Source organism: Schistocerca cancellata, chromosome 11 (genome assembly GCF_023864275.1).
Source record: "Schistocerca cancellata isolate TAMUIC-IGC-003103 chromosome 11, iqSchCanc2.1, whole genome shotgun sequence".
Classification (NCBI taxonomy): Eukaryota; Metazoa; Arthropoda; class Insecta; order Orthoptera; family Acrididae; genus Schistocerca; species Schistocerca cancellata.
The window spans coordinates 175,693,973-175,719,411 of record NC_064636.1 but is presented as its reverse complement, the minus strand read 5'-3'; the positions used below and the strand labels follow the sequence as shown (position 1 = coordinate 175,719,411).

The 25,439-nt window shown below is 40.5% G+C and overlaps 1 protein-coding gene across 3 annotated transcripts in view; it reads left to right on the top strand.

Moving 5' to 3' along the window:
- Window positions 1–25,055, top strand: part of LOC126108531 (neprilysin-2-like) — a 247,419-nt gene extending 222,364 nt beyond the window's left edge. For all 3 annotated transcript variants that reach the window (XM_049913809.1, XM_049913811.1, XM_049913810.1), the window contains 3 exons: window positions 19,964–20,095; window positions 21,252–21,433; window positions 24,444–25,055. In XM_049913809.1, coding sequence (XP_049769766.1) covers window positions 19,964–20,095; window positions 21,252–21,433; window positions 24,444–24,606 — 477 coding nt within the window. In that variant the 3' untranslated portion in view covers window positions 24,607–25,055. The remainder of the gene's footprint in view (window positions 1–19,963; window positions 20,096–21,251; window positions 21,434–24,443) is intronic.
- Window positions 25,056–25,439: the final 384 nt, after the last annotated feature.

Here is a 25,439-nt window from a genome sequence, read left to right as displayed (position 1 = left end):
TATCGGAATGTCATTTGTTAATTAATACTTTAGTCTGATGATATACAAGTAAAATAAGAGCGAAGAAGAGAAAGTTCCAGTTATGAAGTATCGAAGCACTGACTCTCCAACTTCAGACTGGCACGCTGCTCACTGAGGCAGTCAAAAATGGTCGAAATATTTTGTACTCAGAAGGAGTCAGAAATGCTCAACGTCTACTTCTCCGAGTGTTTTTGAGAAGTTTGGCATAGTGCTATAGAAAACTGACGTCCTACCTAGGGCTAATATTCAGAGCTTGTAAGTACTGAAGAGCGCCAGGTGGTGCCGTCTGGCATCCAAGATGAGGTTCGTAGTGATCGTCCTCGAATTGTTCCCATGGCAGGCAATACTGAAAGATTGGACAGGACAGGAAACACCACTTAAATGAAATTCGAAGAAAAACTGCACTTAGGTGTAGTGCCATACCCAAACTTGTTCAAAGCTCGTGTTCTTCGATATTTTGTGCCGATTAGGTGTAGTGTTTAAAGAACTGACACCACGAAGTTCAGAGCAGAACAGTTACCGAAAGACGAGTATTCTGGCAGGTTACATAAGCTGGTTCCATCATTACGAGCTTCAAACTGCAAGAATATGTAATGACACCATTTTAAGTTGCCATAAAAAAGCAACCACACTTTACTTTTACTTTATCACGTCCGAGCAAGTTTTCAGCCATAGTCTTCTATCCCTGTTATTTCTTCCAAAATTTTCGGCGCGGTATTGGACAAAGTCAGTAGCAGTATTGTCTCTCACCAATAAATACTCGAGGATTCGCTTATAAGAACTGATAGGGCAATGAAATTTCTATGCCATATCCAGCACCACACCACAATCATAGAAAATGTCATTGTCAGCTTGTAATCCCCACATTAGTAGATTTGTCTTAACTGGCGCAACATCTATTCCTAGTCTGTTGATGATCCCCCAACTTTTCTGCTCACACTGGACACATGTTGGCCATATCCTGCACCACACAACAATAATAGAAAATGTCATTGTCGTCTTGTAATCCACACCTTGGTAGATTTGTCTTAATTGGCGCAACATCTATTCTTTGTCTGTTGAAGGTCCCCCAACTTTTCTGCTCCAGCTGCACACAAGTTGGCTCAACTTCTTATGGTGGGTACCGTTCAAGAAGTTCTGTGGGAACATGCTCTTCAAGCTCCTTCTAGATTATAATCCTGTTGGAACTATGGGGACTGTGTGGCTATGAGCCTTATCTCTCTATCCCCCACCCTCTCTAGGCCAGTTGCCTTATATAGAAATGGTGGACTGTTATGCTGTTGGTTACAACACAATAAGAGTATTTATTTGAGTGTTCCTTATCACCATAATTTATGACCCAAATAGGAGTGAGTTGTTATCCTATAGGTGGGGGGTGGGTGAAAAGAGTGTTTATTTATGGTACAATTTATTACTCAATTTATGATCCTTACTATTATACTTTACTCCTTAACTGAGTTGCTATGTTACCCTATTTTGGGCGAGGCAGATAAGAGTGTTTCTTTAGGATCCAGTTTATCACCCAGTTGATGTTATTGCTATAATTTAGTATCATATTAGGGTGGATTGTCAACCTATTGTTAGCAAGAGTGTTTATTTAGAAACTTATTGGTATAATTTGTGACTCACTTGGATTTCCATGGGATTCTTGTCACTGTAGTTTATCACCCAATTTGACATCCAAGAAGGCTGCCCCAGTGACATCTCAATCACACATGGCTGCCCTAAACTGTGGGTACATAAATTCTGGTATATATCCACTATAAAGGATGTTACCTCCACCCCTGTCATGTGATGGTGGACATGAGCCAGTGAAAAAACTCAGTAATGTTGAAAACATACAAGTAAGGGCAGCTTGTTTGACACACTTTGAACTTTTGTGAATGTATTGTTTCGTTATTTAAACATTCATAATCCAGTTAAAGCACATTTGGAAGAGTCAACTTGTACATAACAAATTACAATCTACTAACATCAGCAGTAAAACAACCAGGGGGAGGGGGGGGGGTGTGGAACAGAGCATGGGGAAATTGGTAACAATTTTACTGTAAAAAGGTGATGTATGGGACAAAGTGTTATGTAGTCTCCACTGCTCTATAGTGTAAATTACAACATAATTTTTTATCCCAGTACAGAGGTTTTAACCAAACTAAGACAAGTTTCTTAAAAATAATATAAACAACCAGGACATGGGAATAACCTTGCTTTACTTTGCTAAAGAGATCATACTATTCCAGCTGACTGGTGCCCCTGAAACTGCAAGTTATACCAGTAGCTTCAACATGTTCCCAAAACATAATTTTATTGCTATAGAGCAATTAAGTTTGAGCTGTAGTACTACATGTTAGTTTTATACGCGAAAACTTATGCATTGTGGCAAATAATACCTAGAGGTTTTATTTTACATGATCGAAATTTTTCTTTCATGTCATGAATCTATAAAGTTACCTATGTATTATATTAAGCAACCTGTATATGTTTTGCATGCATATTGTTACTCTTTACCCAAAGACTCCTATTCTGGTGAAATTTAGAGTGAATATTTATTAAAGTAAGAATTATTCCTTTTCCATTCATTTCATATACACATACATTACATACATTATGCACCAGTTTTTGTGTGTGTTTAACTAGGTAACAGCACACAGTAGCCTTCATAATGTAAGGGTATAACTACAAGTGATGAGATTATCATGTGACCAGAAGTGTGAAAATCGTGTATGTTTAGAGTATGTAACAGGTCTTGATAACCACCTATCATCAGTCTTTTGCAGTAGTGGGAAATGTCAACATGTCTCACTCCAAAGTATTAAACATCTGTCAGCTACTGGGGAAGAAGATAAGACCTACTGATGTATACCTTTCATTGTACTTATTATTGGAAAACCAGGATTCTCTTGTTGTTGACGCTGGTAACATAAATTACACTGAAAATGGCATGCCCCTCAGGAAAAAAAGTTTAAACCTTCTCATACCCATTATTGAACAATTTTGTGACAACAGTGCGATGGTTAAAATCTGTGAACAGGTGGACTGCCAATAGTAGTTATAGAAGAGCAGCTCTGCAATGTTAAAGAATAAAATTTGTGGTACATTTAATAATTGTCTATCTCATAAATTCTCCAATGTCACCTCTGCGAGACACGATGTCAAGTCGAAAGTACCATTTCGCCTACACGGAAGATATAATGTGACAGCAAGAGGCATATGGAAAATATGGCATGGAAACACAGGAAGCCTTTTCGAGAAAATATACAAATCCTGTGGTTATACCATATAAATTGGTTCTGGTTGACACTAAATGAATGTTACAGTGGGCTAACTGCCTGAAATATACAATAGCTTCGTGTAGCTAGACGACAATTACTTTGTGGACCTGTGCATAATGCAAGATTTTGCTGGAATTTTTAACAAAATGGTGATGAGTGACTACGTAACATCGAACTGCAATTTCTCTTTGCAAGAAAACTACCTAGGAAATAGTAATGTGATTGTGAACAATGTTAAGACAGTTGGTATGGACTGTTTAACATGGATCAACTCCATTTGTTGTCTAAAGATGAGTAATATATATACTAAGTCGTATCACAAGCCCATCAGTGAACAAAGATATTTCTCACCATCTTATCAATGTTATAAAGTCCCATGAAATGCATCTGTGAGAGATCTTTGTGTATTCCTTGACTAAAGAACTTGGTATTATTAGGCTAGATGCTATGATTCATAACTATGGAATGTATATTGTGTTTGATCTTGTGGAAGGATACCTAAGTGTAGTAAATGCTGACAAATAGTATTTACAGTATGCCCCACTGTACACTGTGCCAAAGACTTACATGTGATGTAATCTACCATATAGCTTACAAAACAGTTACTGTTTCTATTTAGCAGTGATCTGCTATTTTTATATTGGAAAATTAGGACACACACACACACACACAGTGATTGGTCAACAAGTAAAAGAACAAGAAATGATTTTAAAATATATTCTGTATGCCTATAGTGTTAATTATTTATCTGTAAACTGTGTGGTGATCTATGTAAGTCTAACTTTGTGTTGGGGTCAGGATCAGCAACTCAATATATATTTTGAATTTATTAATTACAGTTTCCATAAGAGTTGCCTATAATATTTTTATTAATCAGTAGTTATGTGCTGAACGTAATTATTATAGTCACAATCAGACCATTTCGATTTCTCTTGAAAACAATAAGCACATACCAGAAATCAATATTAGCATAAGTTGTAAGAGATGGTACAAGTATTTGGCTAACGGATTGCTGCTTGTTTATTAACTTCATTAGTGAGAAGAGTTCAGCAAGGAGTGCCACTAAGATTAGCAGGCACATGCTCCACTACCCCAAATGATGTAGTTTTAGTAATTCTAGAAATAGGCCCACTGGACTTGGAAATCAGAAGAAGGTGAGACCTTTACTGATTAAAGGAACACTGAAGTAAAAACGTAACTTGTAACTGAGACCAGTATGGTAAAGTTAATACAAGATTGCACACAATGACTCTGGCAAAGTGAATGGAACACTTCAAGAACAGGCAGGAGATCATATGACTCCCTCTCTAACATCAGGGACAGACTAATAACAATGAGTGGATTGATACATTACCTGACCAGTAATGGCCGAATGCCACGTATCTGTACGAAATCAAAAGACAAACTCATGGTTGCACCTGCGGTTGTGTGGACGCTTCAGAGCTTGTATGGTTAGACTGTGCACTCTAAAGAAAAGCAGCAGGCAATGGCCATCAGATATTAAGGATGTTGGATCCCAAAGCCACACTCAACCTGGCGCATCTTAGATGATTATGCAGCTGCAGTGTGCAACAGTTCCAAGGAAAACTGATCAAGGCATTCAACCAAACGACAGCTATCTGCCTTCCTTGTTAGACGATAACGAGAAAAGACAACTATGGTCAGTAACCACTGATTAAAATTTTTGTATGTCAGTTCTTTTGACTGGTGGCTGATTAAGCGACATTTTTGGGGAAACTCCGTATTTGATTGACTGTTACAAGTGTAAATTTGGCAGTTAATGATTGGAGTGCTGACATCACAGTTACAGATAGTCTGCATAAACGAATTATGTTGGCCACAATGCAGCTTATATATATCCCATCCAGCATCAACGAAGGTCTGAAGATGGCGCATTGGAGCACCAAAACTGGTAACCACACAATAAATGAGATCATAAGGACGGCTGCAGGCGTTTCATTTTCTTACGACTGAATCAAATGGTATTTATAGACTTGACACTGTGCTGATGCAAGAGATGATGTGAGTGTTGATTCTAAGATATTACAATAATTGTGGAATAGCTATTTATGGTGGAAATGCTCCTGGCATAATTCCCTATCCCGAAGGAATCCACCAGACAGTGACTGTTGAGAGGGGGTAGTATGATAGCGGATCCAGTAGCAGAAACAACTATCTGCAATTCAGAGGTACTCTACTAAATGAACAAGTAAAGAGCACATTCTGTGGTACTAGTAATAATAGTAGTAGCAGTACCTGGGTGATTGGTTAAGGGTTTTGTTGTAGTTTTTTATTGCAAGTAGACAGCTGAGAATTGATATTTTTAATAAGTACCATGAATAAATAATTAATACATGCGTTTATCATTATCAACAAAAACGTAAATTTTATGAATTAATTTAGCTGGTCAGATTGTACATTGTGATTATGCGAAATAAATGAATATAAACACTGACCGAAAACAATTAAAACACCAAAAAGTAAGTAACATAGAGTAATAAAATTCTGGAGTACAGTTGTCCAGGTAAATGTGATGAACATTCCAAGATCACAGGTTAATGTATGCATGTGGTAAATCATTGAAAATAACCGATGTAATTGCCAGGATGTTCAATGGGAGTATACAGACATGCGCACATTATGTTATACAGGTGATGGCCATCAGTGAACCAATCTGCAAGTTGTTCTAAGGATTAAGCGACGTCTTTGGGGAAAATCCTGATTTGATTGACTGTTACAAGTTTAAATTTAATCTTGCGCCTCATGAACCTCTCAATCTGCCATTCTGTTCCATTCCCTGGACAAAATTACCTCCTGTCTCCAGAGAAATAAATCGGATTTACATTGGGGAATTATTGAGCCATCAAACAGCCCTTACACCAGTCCATTTTTAGCAGTAACCAAACTGCATGAAGAAATACGATTTGTACTCATGTTAGAGGTATTAAGTAATATTTATGTCACTCAGGACCAGGCTTGAAAATTCAGAAGAGCAATTACTAAAATTTCAAATAACGAAGTATCCAAGCCTCCTCAATGTAAGGGCCTCTTGTTGGCAATTTAGTTTGGGGAGGAACTCGTGAAGATACTCTGTCTTTGTTTTTGCTGGTACAAGTTACCAATTTAAATTACTACCGTTTGGTTTGTCTATCAGCTCAGGTTTATTCAGCACCGCTTTGCATAAGCATGTAATCTTGCCCAAAAAGTACTGCAAGCTTTTAGGGAAGCACAAGTTACTTCTAACTTACAGAAATTTAAGTTTAGGTAGGCTGAATATAAATTCTTTGGGCATATCGGTAGTCAGTAAGGTATCTTGCCTGATAAGGACAAAATTAAATAGCAATTTTCCATTTTTTCCAGTGGGGAAACTGCTCAAGGCTTTTCCGTTCCTTTCTTCTTTATAATAGGCATTTCATTTATGACCAGATCCTCAGTATTTCCTGATTCAGACAGAATATGAGGTTTATATGATATTAAATGATTTTACAGATAAACCAACACATGTGACGTGAGTCATATACCACCATTGAATATAGTTCTCGAACACACATTCATGTGATTTGTTGCTTAGCATAGCCATAGTGAACATATTTATGTTAGCAAGCAGATATTTTGTTTTCTTCGTGTTAGAATAAGATGTTTCACAGTAGTTCTTAGAGATACCTCATGTTGTTTACTTGGACTATGCGTTTTCGTAGGTAACCTATACTGTTCAATTAGGATAAAAGGGGGTGTGGTAGTTACATTCTTCATGGATATTATCTGCGTGAAACGTTGATCAAGTGCATTTAAGGTCTACTTGTCAGTGATATAGTACCTTGCCCTAATGAGTCAAGAATCTACCCTACACTTATCGAAATGATAATCTCAGAGCATTGTTTGCTTGCGAAGGACCAATAGCATTAACAGAACAAAAGCTGTGATTTTGTGGGTCCAACTTTCAACGTGAAGTAGCTATTGTGGCTCTTCCTATTTAACAAGAATACTCTGCTGTGTCAATGAAATTATAGGTAGTTCGATTTCGACTGATTAATTTATTACACTTCCATTAGAAGAGAGACATTTCCATTGACAAACGTGTGTTGGGGACCATGATGTTTATGCCTACTTCACAATCACTCATTATGTGTTATATCATATGAGCATGCATGTGTTAATATTCTGTAAGTTTGAATGGCTTCAGACTCACTTGGTTCACCTCGTGAGATCTGTGGACTGAATACTCCTTGGATACACCCACTTGGTAGTCAATTTACAAACACTCTCAACTGCAACGTGTGAGTATGCAGTCACTTCTTGTACACACATTTCCACCATGCCACAGAATCAGTTAAACTCCAGTAATGTGTCTAGAATTGCAGAATGTGCTGGTTCTTTCTACTGACTAGTCGCACTGAATTTATCCAGCCCCTGTTAAAGTTAAGCAGAATGTAACTGAGAGAGGCGAGCTGTTACTTCAAATCTCTGCGATGAAATAGAAAGTGGCATGGAAATACTTTCAACTGTCTGCGTTCCTGGCAACAGTCAATCTTCTATGTAACATTAATGTTTAAAATGTGTACTACCGACAAATTTTTAATTAGTTACTTACACTTTGTCAAAATGTTTCTTTCCCATACTGATAAACAGTAGTAACATTGCACCTTTAGGCTGGTCATGTTCCAAGCATTTATTATTTTATTTATTCTTGTCACCTCTTGTGTCCTTGCGTTTCTATGAAAACTACGGTAGATTAGTGAATGTATGACCTGTTATATGTACGTCACCATGAGCTTACATCACGTAAAGCAGACCAACTTTCCTGTTCAAAATGCGTCTAGTTAGCCCATGTTGCTTCTACTGGGATATCCTGCTTACCACTTGTCAAACTTGTACTGAAAACCAAAATCCAGACCAAATTACAATGCTTGACGTCGCTCTGCTGTAGATTTTAAGCAAGTTTTCCCCACAGCTACCAACCTAATGGCAGGGTGAAGGAGAATTTGCCTCTCCACATAGCAACTCGAAGCACTGATTGACCTGGCATCGTCAAAACTGAATTTCACTATTGTCAAAATGTTATTCAAATTAAAAGACCGAAATACATTAAAAAGCCTTGTAACGACAGTAATCAAGATAAATGCAGCTGAATGTCTTTCCAAAACAGTGTGCACTCTACGTCCAATATATACTCTATACCCTCCTATATGGTAACCCAGTAGGAATGTTCCACATTCAGGAGTATGCCAGGAAGGCTCACGTGAAGCAAAAACTTAGTATGCACATATACTCTGTTCTGAATGGTTTCTGAAATATAACACAGTTAATGTAAATTTTTTTCAGCTTGTGGCCCACACGGATGTGTCTCACCCGTCCAACATCTTTCACCTTTTATTCTAGCCCATCTTATATCATCGCTTTCACCTTCTTTGCTAGGGACGTCTTTCTTCTATTAAACTAGCCCATAGAACACGCAGCTGTCAACGGTGTGTTGTCGATGAAGTAGTGTGAGGGACTGAAAGTGTATCGGTTAACTGAGTTGGCACTTATGCAGTTTAGGGGGTACATGCGCTGATCGCGACAAAAGTACCTATTTTTAAAGGAAACGCGTGTTTCTGAAGATATAAGTATATATATGCACGGAATACCAAAAAAGTACTTATTTTCATATAGATGCAAAAAAAAAAAAAATCAATTAACTGCCTGCTTTCACCAACTTATTCATGTTGCTATGCCAATATGCTACATCGGTAACTTGGGATACAATCATCTGACAGTTAACCATTCGCATTATTTTGTCGATCCCTTTCAAACGCAACCACGAATCACGTGGAGTCAGTCTGGCAAAAAGCTAAGGAAAAAAATAAAACGCGTTACAGAACTCACCGTGCTATGCTGAATAACTACCTGGCGGAATTCCTCTGGCGTCAACGATTTGGGGAAAATCCATTCCACAATTTCTTGACCATGTTCGAAAAATCTACCCTAATGCGGCAAATTAACTTGAGGCAGCTGTTTTTATCTAATCTGTGATTCGAGCTTTAATGTACACTCCTGGAAATTGAAATAAGAACACGGTGAATTCATTGTCCCAGGAAGGGGAAACTTTATTGACACATTCCTAGGGTCAGATGCATCACATGATCACACTGACAGAACCACAGGCACATAGACACAGGCAACAGAGCATGCACAATGTCGGCACTAGTACAGTGTATATCCACCTTTCGCAGCAATGCAGGCTGCTATTCTCCCATGGAGACGATCGTAGAGATGCTGGATGTAGTCCTGTGGAACGGCTTGCCATGCCATTTCCACCTGGCGCCTCAGTTGGACCAGCGTTCGTGCTGGACGTGCAGACCGCGTGAGACGACGCTTCATCCAGTCCCAAACATGCTCAATGGGGGACAGATCCGGAGATCTTGCTGGCCAGGGTAGTTGACTTACACCTTCTAGAGCACGTTGGGTGGCACGGGATACATGCGGACGTGCATTGTCCTGTTGGAACAGCAAGTTCCCTTGCCGGTCTAGGAATGGTAGAACGATGGGTTCGATGACGGTTTGGATGTACCGTGCACTATTCAGTGTCCCCTCGACGATCACCAGTGGTGTACGGCCAGTGTAGGAGATCGCTCCCCACACCATGATGCCGGGTGTTGGCCCTGTGTGCCTCGGTCGTATGCAGTCCTGATTGTGGCGCTCACCTGCACGCCGCCAAACACGCATACGACCATCATTGGCACCAAGGCAGAAGCGACTCTCATCGCTGAAGACGACACGTCTCCATTCGTCCCTCCATTCACGCCTGTCGCGACACCACTGGAGGCGGGCTGCACGATGTTGGGGCGTGAGCGGAAGACGGCCTAACGGTGTGCGGGACCGTAGCCCAGCTTCATGGAGACGGTTGCGAATGGTCCTCGCCGATACCCCAGGAGCAACAGTGTCCCTAATTTGCTGGCAAGTGGCGGTGCGGTCCCCTACGGCACTGCGTAGGATCCTACGGTCTTGGCGTGCATCCGTGCGTCGCTGCGGTCCGGTCCCAGGTCGACGGGCACGTGCACCTTCCGCCGACCACTGGCGACAACATCGATGTACTGTGGAGACCTCACGCCCCACGTGTTGAGCAATTCGGCGGTACGTCCACCCGGCCTCCCGCATGCCCACTATACGCCCTCGCTCAAAGTCCGTCAACTGCACATACGGTTCACGTCCACGCTGTCGCGGCATGCTACCAGTGTTAAAGACTGCGATGGAGCTCCGTATGCCACGGCAAACTGGCTGACACTGACGGCGGCGGTGCACAAATGCTGCGCAGCTAGCGCCATTCGACGGCCAACACCGCGGTTCCTGGTGTGGCCGCTGTGCCGTGCGTGTGATCATTGCTTGTACAGCCCTCTCGCAGTGTCCGGAGCAAGTATGGTGGGTCTGACACACCGGTGTCAATGTGTTCTTTTTTCCATTTCCAGGAGTGTATATCTGTGCAAAATAAACAAATATCATTTTTTGAAAATATTTTGTTATTAATTCCATATTTTTCGCAAAAAGAAATGTTTTTGAAATTCCGTGTATATATATGTAATACATCATTTCTGATTAAAAAATTTTTTTGAGACAATTAATTGATCTTTTACTTTAGCAGCCATATGAAAAGAAGTACTTTTTTGGTGACGAGCGCATCATATATGACTGTAACACACAGTCTTTGAAATAAAAACATTTTTTTGGTATTCCGTGCATATATATGCTGATATCTTCACAAATACGCGTTTCCTTCAAAAATAGGTACTTTTCTCGTGATCAGCGCATGTACCCCCTAAACTGCATAAGTGCCACTGGGTTTTACACATGCTGGATAAAATGCAACACATCTACCCAAATGAAGAACACGCATATTTGGTGTGTGTTTACGGTTTTGTGATGGTAGTGCTCCTGCTGCTGCCGAAGAATACCATCAGCTTTATCCGATTGTAGAGTCTTTAGTAGGGTTTTCAACACTATATGTTTAGCAGGTATTCGTTAAAGTTCCTGTTTTCCTTGTGAACTCGCAGTCGAACAACCTGTGCAGGAACAGCAATACATTGCTGAACTAGTGCAGTGTAATCCTGCTACCAGCACATGGAGGCTTTCTGTAGGTATCCGTGTCCCACGAATACATTTAGGGCGGACATTACATGCGGAATACTTGCACCCAATTCACGTACAGAGTGTCTACAGCCTTCACAGTGTTGACAGTACCACATAACCTGTATTTTGTACTGGTTAAGTGACAATTGTCATTTGCTCCCATTAATACTGATGAAGCCACGTTTAAATTGCATGGAATCAACATAGCCCAGTCATTTTAAAAGAGCAAATAAAGCGACGGAATTAGTTGAATTTTTTTGGAAAATTCGTTTGTTGAAACTGAGAGTGTTCCTTCACACAGATTTTTAGTATACTTGCAGGTTGATGGTACCCCTCCACATTTACCAGTCATATGCGGTAACATCTCAACCGCTCTTACCCTAATCGCTAGATTGATCATCGTAGTACAATTAACTGGCCACCAAGATCGCCAGTCCTTACACTATTACTTTTTTTTTCATGGGGTTGGAGGAAGTCTCAGGTGCACAAATGGGAGGTGAGGGCACGCGAAGATCTGCTTGGTCGCAACATGGATGCCCCTGCACTCACTGGGGTGCCAAATGCAGTGTGTCAGCTTGGAAAAAAAACTGCCTAGCTCTGCTGCTGTCAAAGAGAAAATGATGAACAAGGTTCATGACAGAGAAAAGTCTCATTTCTGATCATGAACGAAATTCGAACTTAGATTGTATTATTTATTAAAGTATATAAATATTTCTTCTGTAACAGTACAAAGCACACATGAGTCACTTATTCCTCGTCCTGATCTGACCTGCAAGTTACAGTGCACCTGTCAATCGCAGTACTACGATTTTTTTATCATACTCGTATGAAACTAAAACTTGAGCGTAATATAGACATAAAAATACACATAAAAATTTCCCTTATAACAGCAAAAAACACTCATCGCTTCCTTATCTGCACTACTGTTGCAACTTAGTGGTTATGTACACTTGGAGATGAAAATAGTTCGAGGTTTGTAAAAAAATAAACAATGTTAATCCCACCTCTTAATTTTCTGTTGGTTGTCACAAATTTGTCTTACTTCGGTCAAACTGTTACAGCAACATACAGGGTCTGATTATGGGGGCACAGCATCCACAGTGATGCCTGCCTTGTACCAGAATCCACACAATGCTAGGCTTTGAGCTTACATATATTCTGTGTAACACTCCATCTTTCCACCGAGAGCATTTCGGAATTTTAATTTTGCCTTTTGTTTCTTGCATATTAGTACTGTTAAGATGTTGTATATCCTCTTGCGTGTTAGATGAAAACTCTTGCCCATAGAGCTTTTAAGTTCACCAGTTTGTTAAATGGATGGTCATTAACCATAGTTATGCTCAGACCACCACATTCACCTTTAAGCAGGTGAAAAAGTGAGAGGGTTTGAAATTGCATTGTTCATGTACCACGCATAAACATCCATTCATTTCTGCGTGTACTCCAATGTATGGTCACTTTCCAGTAGTACTTACAGTAAATGCTGGTGGCTTGTATTCTTGCTCTTTTTTCCAGGAGCAATCTGTATTTCTTCTTTGTCCACAGTGTTTTTGCCGAATAATCTAGTTTGTTTTTTTATTACATAGATATTATCAGTTTGCTTTTTCTTACACATAACCCATTAGTAGTACTGAGAGGAGCAATTTCTGTAAGAGGGATCGGTTTCAGTATGTCCAATAAAGTGCTTATTTTTCTTAAAAACAGAGAAATACATTATTCTTGAGAACCAATCCCATTCTGACAATACCTATATTCGACAGCATTGTGGAGAATGAGGTCCTGGATTGGCAAAAATATGTTTCTACAGATTTCATATAAGACTAATGTTGTCCTTTTAGTATCTGTGTTAGTGATTTACATATAGTTTACAGGTAATAGTATATTCTTTAGCCAAGAAAATGAAAAAGTTTCTCATAAATGCGTATCAGAAATGCTTTATATAATAAAATCAATAAGTTTATGACATATGAGGCAGCTCATTACAGTTTCATCGGCGTTAGTTGTTTCATGCTCTCTGTAATCGAATATACAATGGAATTACATGGGGAGGGGGTAATTCGCTACAACCTCTTTGAAGCTACTTGCCGTGGTGTAACAACCTGTCCTTGTGTCATTGAATGTGTATTAAATTCAGGTGTTAAAACTACTGTTCATTACGTTACTTCGTCAAAGTGTCATGTAAGTTTCACTGTGTGACAGCATATGACAGAAGCAAATAGAACAGTGTTTACAAAGGTATTTGGCGCATATTTGTGTAATACTTGGTGTTAGGAAATTATGCAGTTTAAGAGATACACTACATTAAAGATCTCGTCAAACCGAGCCGATTTTAGTATATCTTATTGCGCTAAAGTGTCAGAAAATGAGACACTGATGGATAAATGTGCTATTTTTTAGTAATTACTTGTGGAGATGTAGTATGTAAACTTTTTTAGAGTCAGTTGGTACCACAATTCCAATCACTAATGTTGCAGCCTTCCTCAAAAGTTCGCTTTTTTACATCAATGAAAAATAAAAACAGGTAATCCCAAGATATAAATAATAAGAAAAAGGCTATATTAGCCAGTCAAAAGCACCAGTTAGGTTTTTCTGGTTTAGAACATGATGCTTTATCTTCCCACCTCTCCTCAAAATAGTGCTTTGTCAGGTAGTGAAATTTCTTTTTTGTGCCGCCAGTCACGTAGCCTCATTTAGTCGCAAGGGGAACTGTCAACTATAGCTAACTTGCCTGTTTAACACTTATAGAACAACAATACAGTCTATTTAGATTTGTAAATATTTAACTTGGGAGTTCATTACTCCTTCCAACAAGTGTGGTACAAAGATATACCTTTGCTCATTGCCAATAGTGGGGGTGGGTGCAGAGAACAAGATGCTGATTGCCTCTTACATTCTAATAATCGCTGAATTGCAGGGCTGTGAGAGAATGCTTCGGTTTAAATGCTGGTAATATACTGGAATTCGACTTGGAGGTCTAAATGTCTAAATGTGTGTGTGTGTGTGTGTGTGTGTGTGTGTGTGTGTGTGTGTGTGTTTGTGTGTGTGTATGTGTGTGTGTTTGTATGTGTGTGTGTGTACATATGTGCTCATGCATTCTTGATGTCACATTTGTCCCAGAAACCCCATTGCCTTTCTACTAATACTCCTAAATATTTATGAGTGTCTGTGTGCCCAGTTGCCCTCCCAGTATTCAAGGAAGCACCAAAGAAACTGGTAAAGGCATAAAAATTCAAATACAGAGATATGTAAACAGGCAGAATACCGCAGTGCTGTCGGCAACGACTATATAAGACAAGAAGTGTCTGGAGCAGTCGTTAGATCGGTTATTTCTGCTACAATGGCAGCTTATCAATTCTAAGTGAGTTGGTGTTGTAGGCGGCACACGAGCAATGGGACACAGCATCACCGAGGTAAAAATGAAGTGTGGATTGTCCTGCACAACCATTTCACTGGTGTACTGTGAATATCAGGAATCCAGTAAAATATCAAGTACCCGACCTCGCTGTGACCAGAAAAAAGTCCTGCATGAATGTGACCAACAACGACTGAAGAAAATTGTTCAATTTGATCGAAGTGCAACCCTTCCGCAAGTTGCTGCAGATTTCAATGCTGGACCATCAACAAGTGTCAGCATGTGAACGATTCAATGAAACATCATTGTTATTGGCTTTAGGAGCTGAAGGCCCTCTCGTGAACCCTTGATGACTGCATGACACAAAGCTTTACACCTCACCTAGTCTGGTCAACACCGACATTGGACTGTTGATGACTGGAAACATCTTGCCTGGTCGGACGACACACGTTTCCAATTGTATCGAGCAAATGGACATGTACGGGTAGGGAGACAACCTCATGTATCCAAGCTTCCTGCATGTCAGCTGGGGACTGCTCAAGCTGATGGAGGCTCTGTAATGGCTTCAAATGGCTCTGAGCACTATGGGACTTAACTTCTGAGGTCATCAGTCCCCTAGAACTTAAAACTACTTAAACCTAACGAACATAAGGACATCACACACATCCAAGCCCGAGGCAGGATTCGAACATGCGACCATACCGGTCGCGCGGTTCCAGACTGAAGCGCCTGGAACCGCTCAGCCACACTGGCCGGCGCTCGGTAATGGTGTGGGGCGTTTGCAGTTGGAGTGATATGACACGCCTCATATATCTAGAGACGACTGTGACACGTGACACATACATAAACATCTGGTCTGATTACCTGTATTCATTCATGTCCATTGAGCATTCTGACGGACTCAGACAATTCCAGCAGGACAATGCGACACCCCACACATCCAGAATTGCTACAGAGTGCTCTTCTGAGTTCAGACACTTCCGCTGGCCACCAAACCCTCCCGACATGAATCTTATTGAGTATATCTGGGATGCCTTGCAATGTGCTGTTTAGAAGAGATCCTCACCCCCTCGTACTCTCACGGGTTTATATGACAGCCCTGCAGGATTCATGGCGTCAGTTCTCCCCAGCACCACTTCAGACATTAGTCGGGTCCATGCCATGTCGTGTTGCGGCACTTCTGCGTGCTCACAGGGGCCCTACACGATATTAGGCAGGTGTATCCGTTTCTTTGGTTATTCAATGTATTATGAGTATCTATATTGCCAGTTTAGGTCTTACAAGGAGAGGTCACGACGTTGAGATCACAGATTTATTTAAAACATAGTATGTCTCTAGTAGGCCAGTAAAACAACATAATGTGCAAGTAGAAAGGTGCACTACTCTGGCAGTTCAGAGAAAACCACAAGAGAAGTTTTGTGGGTGTATTATATTATGGATGAATCTGTGCGTAGGTGCTGGCTGTTCGTGGTGGTCAAGTGGTTGGTGTGAGGCTTCGTAATACAAACGTGTATGTGGTGACAGTTAGACTCCCACTGAAACATTTATCTTTAAAGTTCCAGTTTAAGTTCCATGATATTCAAAAAATTTGCACTTTCACTATTCGTTATTGCTACATTAGCAATGTCTCGCCACTATGCAGGTTAACTTCCTAATGAGACCTGGCTTCGTGTCCGCTGCTCGAAGTAACAATGTGCAAAGTAGTTCCAGTTACCTTACTAGACTGCGTGTATATAGGACTTCACAAATTATGACAGGCACACATTTTAAGGAAAACTCAATGCATTTCATTTACTTGTCGATAGTTAAAAATATGTTTCTTCTAATAATTAAATTTAACGAAAAATGGTAAGTAGTAGAAAACATTATATTCACTAAAACTTCATGCAAATACACGTGGCTTTTTAAAAATTATATTACCTCTCAAATGACATATATATTAAATAATATGACCAGTGATGGAAAAATCTATATTAAAATTTAAGTTTGATGAGGAATCGAACTGTGACCTCACACAGGCTCATCTTATAGAGCTCAAATGCTAACCACTTTTTTTAATTTAATTTCTTTTCTTCATGTTCATTGCATTTGTTGCGGACGTCCCATGACACCTGGTGAAGCTCATTCACTCAGTTTTGTTTATTACAGAAGGCAGCCTACTCTTTGAACACACTGAGTTACTGTGCCAGCACCACTTGACCACCATGAACTGTATCAGGTGGCAAATATACATCAGTTACATAATAGAATCTTAAAACTTCTGTTGCAATGTTCTCAGAATTTCCAGAGCAGTGCACATTACTACTTGCACACTATGTTGTTTTAATGGCCTGCTACAGATGTACAAAGCTTGAAGTAAATCTGTGAACCCAATGTTGTGATCTCCCCTTGTTACATAAAATGCATTTACTTTTAAATATTTAGTGTCTTGACGAAACTGTGGTTCTGATGACAAAGCATGCCCCTGTTCACCGCACGTCCACTTCACACAATCATGCGCAAATATCACCAGGGTACATACTGATCATTTGTTTCATTGACACCATTCAGATCGTCTGAATACTTTTAGTAAGGCCAAGATGACAGCTCCGGGGCCACATACTTATTGGCTGTTTCATCTACATCTACATGATTACTCTGCAATTCACATTTAAGTGCTTGGCAGAGGGTTCATCGAACCACAATGATACTATCTCCCTACCACTCCACAGCGCGTGGGAAAAACGAACACCTAAACCTTTCTGTTCGAGCTCTGATTTCTCTTATTTTATTTTGATGATCATTCCTACCTATGTAGGTTGGGCTCAACAAAATATTTTCGCATTCGGAAGAGAAAGTTGGTGACTGAAATTTCGTAAATAGATCTCGCCGCGACGAAAAACGTCTTTGCTTTAATGACTTCCATCCCAACTCGCGTATCATATCTGCCACACTCTCTCCCCTATTACGCGATAATACAGAACGAGCTGCCCTTTTTTGCACCATTTCGATGTCCTCGGTCAATCCCACCTGGTAAGGATCCCACACCGCGCAGCAATATTCTAACAGAGGACGAACGAGTGTAGTGTAAGCCGTCTCTTTAGTGGACTTGTTGCATCTTCTAAGTGTCTCGCTAATGAAACGCAACCTTTGGCTCGCCTTCCCCACAGTATTATCTATGTGGTCTTTCCAACTGAAGTTGTTCGTAATTTTTACTCCCAGGTACTTAGTTGAATTGACAGCTTTGAGATTTGTACTATTTATCGAGTAATCGAATTCCAACGGATATCTTTTGGAGCTCATGTGGATCATCTCACACTTATCGTTATTTAGCGTCAACTGCCACCTGCCTCACCATACAGCAATCTTTTCTAAATTTGCAACTGATACTGGTCTTCGGATGACCTTACAAGACGGTAAATTACAGCATCATCTGCGAACAACCTAAGAGAACTGCTCAGATTGTCACCCAGGTCATTTATATAGATCAGGAATAGCAGAGGTCCCAGGACGCTTTCCTGGGGAACACTCGATATCACTTCAGTTTTACTCGATGATTTGCCGTCTATTACTACGAACTGCGACCTTCCTGACAGGAAATCATAATTTGGGTCATTTGGATATTTTGAACATATCCAACATGGTTGAATGATGGCTACATGATTTTTGACTTTCAAGATTTAGGTCATTGAGGATAACATGTGTTCATGATCAATGTCCACGCCCAATGTACTATTTCTCCGAGAAACCTCATTGCTTTGCCACTAATACTCCTACATATTTAGGAGTGTCTGTGTGTTCCAACTGACCTTCCAATATATTATGAGTACCTATATTGTCAATCTAGATCTTAAATAAAATGCACATACTTTTAAAATATTTAGTCTCAATGCATTTTGTTTGTAACAAATTGAGGTGTTAGCGAAGGTCTGTGTTAGTTTCTCAGCAACAGGCTAAACATTTTTATCCTGTGCAGCAAGAACATGGTCATATGCCTAGGGAGGGAATGCTAAATCTTAGTCAGAATTTAAATTTTTTTGGAACATCGTTCTTAAGAAAGCAGCAATTGATAAAATTAAATTAAATTTACTTCAACCTAGACTGTTGTATTGAAATAATTTTAATTACTGGAAATTAGTGGGTATTTTTTGTACAAATTAAATAAAATTGGTTCCAGCTCACTTTCCCAAGGCATACAACTACATTGTTTTTTACGTCTATCTTTCTCTTGATCAACTCGAGAACTGATTAAATAACTTGAATAAAATGCTGATTTTTTGGAATTGTAGAACAGCCTGGCCAGCAAAATCGTATGGTAATCAACAGACAGATCCATCAGAGCAACTCTTGTGTTTAATTTATATTGATATCCTTCCTCAATGCATTCTGTAAGGTGTAAAATCTAGCTTGTGTCGTCCTTTCAAGGTCTGAATCCTGCTTGTTGAGCTATGAGTTTTTATTCTGTGAGTGGCAGCAGTCATTCTAGTATTAGTCTCTCATATAATTTGAATTGATTTATAGTAGAGATTCTTCTGTGTTTTAGTACCAGTTTCCCACCCCAAAGTACAAGAGGATAGCTTGAGACTCTGTCCATTCCTCAGCACTCTTTAACAAAGCTGTTGGCAGCCTTCAGCTGTTATTGGACATGACTTTTGTTAAAAATTTAATCACTGTGGGAGGGAGGGCAACTCAAAATCGTATCCCAAACATTTTGACTATTAATCAAAGAAGTTACTCCTAGTGCTACTCCACAGTGGATGACACTGGGAGATATTGGAAGAAGGCCACATGAAGTGTGTCCCATCCACAAAGACAGTTATTCAAACCCTCGTTTGATCAATGCTTTAGCATTGCTTCTCATTCTATAACCTGTATCAGACAAGATAGTTAGAGGCAATGGAAAAGATACACAGAAGAGCAGTGAATTTTGTCACAGATTTGTTTAGGAAGTAGGAAAACATCACAAAGATGCTCATCCAGTACCAGTGGGATTTGTGCAAAATTATCACTACCGTATGTTCCTATAAGGGTCAACAAAAATGTCCCTTCACCCTATGCATAACTGACAGTAAGACCACGAAAGAAAAATTGCAAGACTGCAACTCATATGAAGGTTTGCCAACTGTTCCTCCCATGCACCATTCAGGAATGGAACTGGGAAGGAGGGTTAAACAATGTAGAAAAAATTGCTGTATTATAAGTATTTTTAACACAGCTTTAATGTTTCAACCATCTTCAGGGTCGTCGGTATGACAAGGATGGTAACGTGGTGGTCTGGTGGGACCCTGTGACTCGTGACAAGTTCCTTAAGAAGGCACGCTGCATCATCTCACAGTACGGGAATCTCACTGATAAGCAGACAGGCATGCACGTGAGTAAACCTGCTGGTCTGGCCTAGCGCCTCCTTCACTGAAAATATTGCTCACCCTCCTGTTTAAAGAAAAAAGTAGCCATACTGGTCCCATTCTTGAACACAATAAGCCTTAGTTTCTCCTGTTTCAGTAATCACAATCTGGATGAAGATTCACATCATACAGCTAATTTGACTAATCACATTCTGAAGGTGCACATCTAACCTGACACAACTGTAGGCCCAATTTGCTAACCACCATTCTGATGGATTGCACCTCCCATAGTGAATTCTCCCATTTCACTAATTATTTCAGTGACGATGGATTTCAGACACTATGGAGGACTGGTCAAAAAAATTTTCAGATGTGTGTGAATTCCTAAAGGACCAAACTACTGAGGTCATTGATCGCTAGACTTACACATTACCTTAGCTAACTTATTTTAAGAACAACACACACACACACCAATGCCCGAGAGAGGACTCAAACCTTCAGTGGGGATGGGGTGTCACAATCCGTGACATTGCGCCTCGAACCACGCGGACACTCTGTGCTGCAGTCAACTGGCCAATTTGATTCATTACCACTGATGAAGAGACACCTTATCTGGCCTACCTGACCAGTCAACACGCAGATGCAGATGCATATGATTTGAAATAGTTGACTGCCCCATTTTACTAGTAACTATTCCAATTCAGGTGCACCTTATCTAATACTTTTGAGTGGTCCCACTTTACTTATCGCTGTGCCAGTCAAGATGCATCTTATCTGACTGCCCTACTCGACTAATCATTTCAGTTAAAGTGGATGTCACATGATAATTTTTTCTGATTCATTTGAATACTAAACATACTTGTGAAGGTGCATCTTATCTGGGACATTTGAGTTTTCTCATTTGGCTGATCGCCATTCTGATGAGGGTACTTCACATCTCAGGCATTTTACTTTACGAATCCCACGTAATTTGGCCACTATACATTCTGTAATTCTGTACAATTTAGCTCAGTAAAAACGTGTTCTTCAATACATATGTTAGTGGATACAACAGAACATGCACTCTCCTTCATTTCACTCTGTTTTCGCAATCATGTACATAGGTAACCAGCAGAAGACTACAATCAGAAGCAAATGATGGTGGTGAGTGATGATGATTGATAGCGGTGCTTCATGTTGCAGCTGAATGGGCTCATCACACAGGGGGAGAACATCGCAGACAACGGCGGCATCAAGGAGGCGTACCGCGCCTACCTCGCCCTGGAGCGCCGCACCGGCCGGCCAGAACTGAGGCTGCCCGCGCTGCCCGGCCTCTCTCCACGGCAGATGTTCTGGGTGTCCGTCGCACAGGCCTGGTGCTCCAAGTCAGTAGAGGGGCCCCATCCCTGACACTCACTCAGTGCATTCTACTTCTGCGTTAGTGCAACAGTACTCGCAATTCATAGCAATTGAAGATGGAGTCACTGCAAATGGCTGAAGTGGTTTCACTAGGTAGTAAAGAAGGAACAGATTATCTTGGACCCTGCGTAATCAACAGATATAGAAGTAACTTGGGGAATGCTCAAGGAAATTATGTTGGAATCCTTGCATATTAATGACATGTCAGACATTATTAATAGTAACCTCACATTTTTCACAGATAACACTTTTAGCTGTAGTAATGTCTAGACACTGCATAAATATTCGTCAGGTCTTGATAAGATATCAAAGCAATGCAACGATTTACTACTTGCTTCAGACGTTTAGAAAACAATCTCATAAAACAAGAGTTCATAGTATCCTATGACTAAAGTAACAATAAGTCACAATAGTAATCAGTAAAGAAGCAGTTTTAACTGATGTATCTAGGAATATACGACTACCTCCTACATATTGCTAGTATAAGGACACAAAAGACAAGATTAAATTATTTACAATATGCATAGAGGAGTTTAAGCAGTCATTCTACCCATACTCCATACGTGAATGGAATGAGGTGAAACTATAATACAAGATCCAATGAGTGTGTACCCCCTGCCACCCATTTCATAATATTTTTTAAAGTGTGGATATACAACAGACGTTTCTTCATAATTTCTTTCAGGATTTCAGAAGACAACTGCTTCAAAACTGCAGGGCATACAGAAAACAGAGACACATCAATGGATACAGCTTCTCTCCAGTTTTTTAATTCATACTGCGGGTTCTCAGTATGGAGACAATTCGTATCATGGTGAACATCATTACATGCCTGAAATTCACTGTACTCACTGACACAAACTGCCTACAATGGCACAACAGTAGCCTGCTTCCAAAATTTGTTCAGTGGGTTTCCTGTCTGCACATGTGAACTAACTCAGTGCAGCAATATTGAGCAGACTGCTTATCTACATCCTGTGACAAGCTTCCCTCCAAAGTGCCACTCCTCCATATCGACGCTTCAAGAGATGCTCTGTCGATTAATGTTGGTCATTTTTCTGTACATCTTGTAGATTTTCCACTGTCATGTTGTGAAGTCCTTGAGGTACTTACAAATAACCAAATGTAGCAAGGAGGCCAATGATCGAAAATAGTAAGCAGGGTCATGAGGATGTAGGCCGCAGTACTTATGCAGAGGTGAAGAAGTTGGTACTGGATAGACTGAGATAGAGAGCTGCATCAAACCAGTTTTCAATTTGAAGAACAAAAAAACACATATATGATTGTGTGGTTTATATGTTTCTACAGTATGTATGCATGTTGCAGTTCATATGTATGAGTATGTCCATTTACACAGTGTGAGTGCATCTGTGCACTGTGTGTTTGTGTATGTGTATGAATATGTGTATATATGCATGTATTCACGTACGTTTAGCAGTGTATATGTGTGTTTGTACACATGTATTTATTTTACAGTCGGTCTGTAGGTATTAATGCATGTGTGTTGCATGTACACTATGTGGTCGAGACTATCCAGACACCAGGCTGAAAATGGCTTACAGGTTTGTGGCACCTTCCATTCGTAATGCTGGTTCGATATGGTGATGACCCACCCTTAACCTTGATGACAGCTTCCACTCTCGCAGGCATACGTTCAATCAGGCACTAGAAGGTTTCTTGGGGAATGGCAGCCCAATATTCACAGAGTGCTGCACTTCGGTGAGGTCTGGCACGAACTCGGCGTTCCAAAACATTCCAAAGGTGTTCTGTAGGATTCACGTCAGGACTCTGCGCAGGCCAGTCCATGACAGAGATGTTATTGTCATGTAACCAATCCACCACAGGGCGTGCATTATGAACAGGTACCCGATCGTGATGAATGATGCAGTCGCCATCCCCTAATTACTCTTCAACAGTGGGAAGGTGCTTAAAACATCGATGTAGGCCTGTGCTGTGATAGTGCCACAACAAGGGGTGCAAGCCTCCTTCATGAAAAACACGACCACACCACAACACCACCGCCTCCGAATTTTACTCTTGGCACTACACACGCTGGCAGATGACGTTCATCGGGCATTCGCCATATCCAAACACTGCCATCGGATCACCACATTGTATACCGTGATTCGTCACTCCACAACGTTTTTCCACTGTTGAATCATCCAATATTTACGCTCCTTACACCAAGTGAGGCTTCGTTTGGCAGTTACCGGCGTGATGTGTGGCTTATGAGCTGCCGCTCAACCACGAAATCCAAGTTTTCTCACCTCCAGCCTAACCGTTATAGTACTTGCAGTGGATCCTGATGCAGTCTGGTATTCCTGTATGACAATCTTCTTCAACTGTCGGCGGTCTCTGTCGGTCCACAGACAAGGTCGGCCTGTACACTTTTGTGCTGTATGTGTTCCTTCACGTTTGCAACTCACTATTACATTGGAAACAGTGGACCTAGGGATGTTTAGGAGTGTGGACACCAGTGACACCCAATCACCTGACCACGTTCGAAGTCCATGAGTTCTGCAGTGCGCCCCATTCTACTCTCTCACAATGCCTAATGACTACTGAGGTCGCTGATATGGAATACCTGGCAGTAGGTCGCAGCACAATGCACCTAATATGAAAAACGTATGTTTCTGAGTGTGTCTGTATACTTTTGATCACATTGCATATGTGTTTCACATGTGTAGCACGTGCAAGCTTGTGGACAAGATAATTATTTGTGTTGTTATGATGATCCGCCAATTTGTAAAATTATTTATATATGAATAAATTTAATTCTGTGATGATCTTTATAATAAAAGTGAGAGATAAAATCCTGTTACTTAAAAACTGCTATCATACCTTTATTTAAATTTTACTGCCAGTATTTAAATTCTCTCAGTTCTCTCAGTTGAAGAGTGTTAGTTTTTAGTCCTCATTTGAGCAAGTAAGCACCAAGAAATAAAAATGGCTGTTTCTGTTCCATTTCATTCACAGGTACCGTGTTGAGCAGATGCGCCAGTGCATCTTGACTGACGTTCACGCACCGAGCCGCTTTCGCATACTGGGCCCATTCAGCAACCAGCCCGAGTTTGCCAAGGACTTCGAGTGTCCACCTGGCAGCCACATGAACCCGAAACAGAAGTGCCAGGTGTGGTAAAGCGTCAAGAGCCTGATAGCCACATCGAAGTGTCAGGAGTCTATCACCAGCTGCCAAGTGCCTGATGTCACCCACTGTCCATCGCACTCATCCGACTCCCAAATGCACAGATACCCCGACTCAGTGATTCTGCAGAACAAAAGGGAATTTAATGCTGTCAACGATTGACCAATACTTCAGATATGAAACTTTGTTTGCGTGTAGTCCTCACTACACGGGTTCTGACGTGTTCACTATGGGACTGGAGTCTCAAAACAGGCTATCAGATGTATCCACAGAAGACTGGAAAAGGACTGTCCAGTTGCTATAGTTTTAGCACATGCTTAATGGGGATTGCCAATTTTGTGTGCGTGTGTGTGTGTGTGTGTGTGTGTGTGTGTGTGTTATCATTGTACAACCAGCTTCTTGAGAAGGATAAATAAATCTGTTTGCAGATGCAGTTACCTTTATCCTAAATGTTAATAAAGATTTCAGATACTATTTTCTTTCTGGCAAGTCCTGGAAATTTATTCTGTTCGAGTAATCACCACACAGAGAAAAACGACACCCACAACAACTCGTAAGTTGTGGAAGAAAAAGAGAAAATTAAATGGACAAAAAGTAGTGGAGGGATGATTCCAGTCATTTAAACCACAGAGATGAATAGTTTATGCACTGAAAACATATGTTGCATTATTGGTGAAAAGTGAGATTTACTGCAATACTAAGCTGCAAACAATGAGATGAGGCAAGCTCTAATGAGATAGTTTTACACAAGGAAGTGTGACATTTCAAGGAAATGTAAACAACACCCTTGTATTTTTTCTGTCTGCCATTATCAGCACTAAATAAGC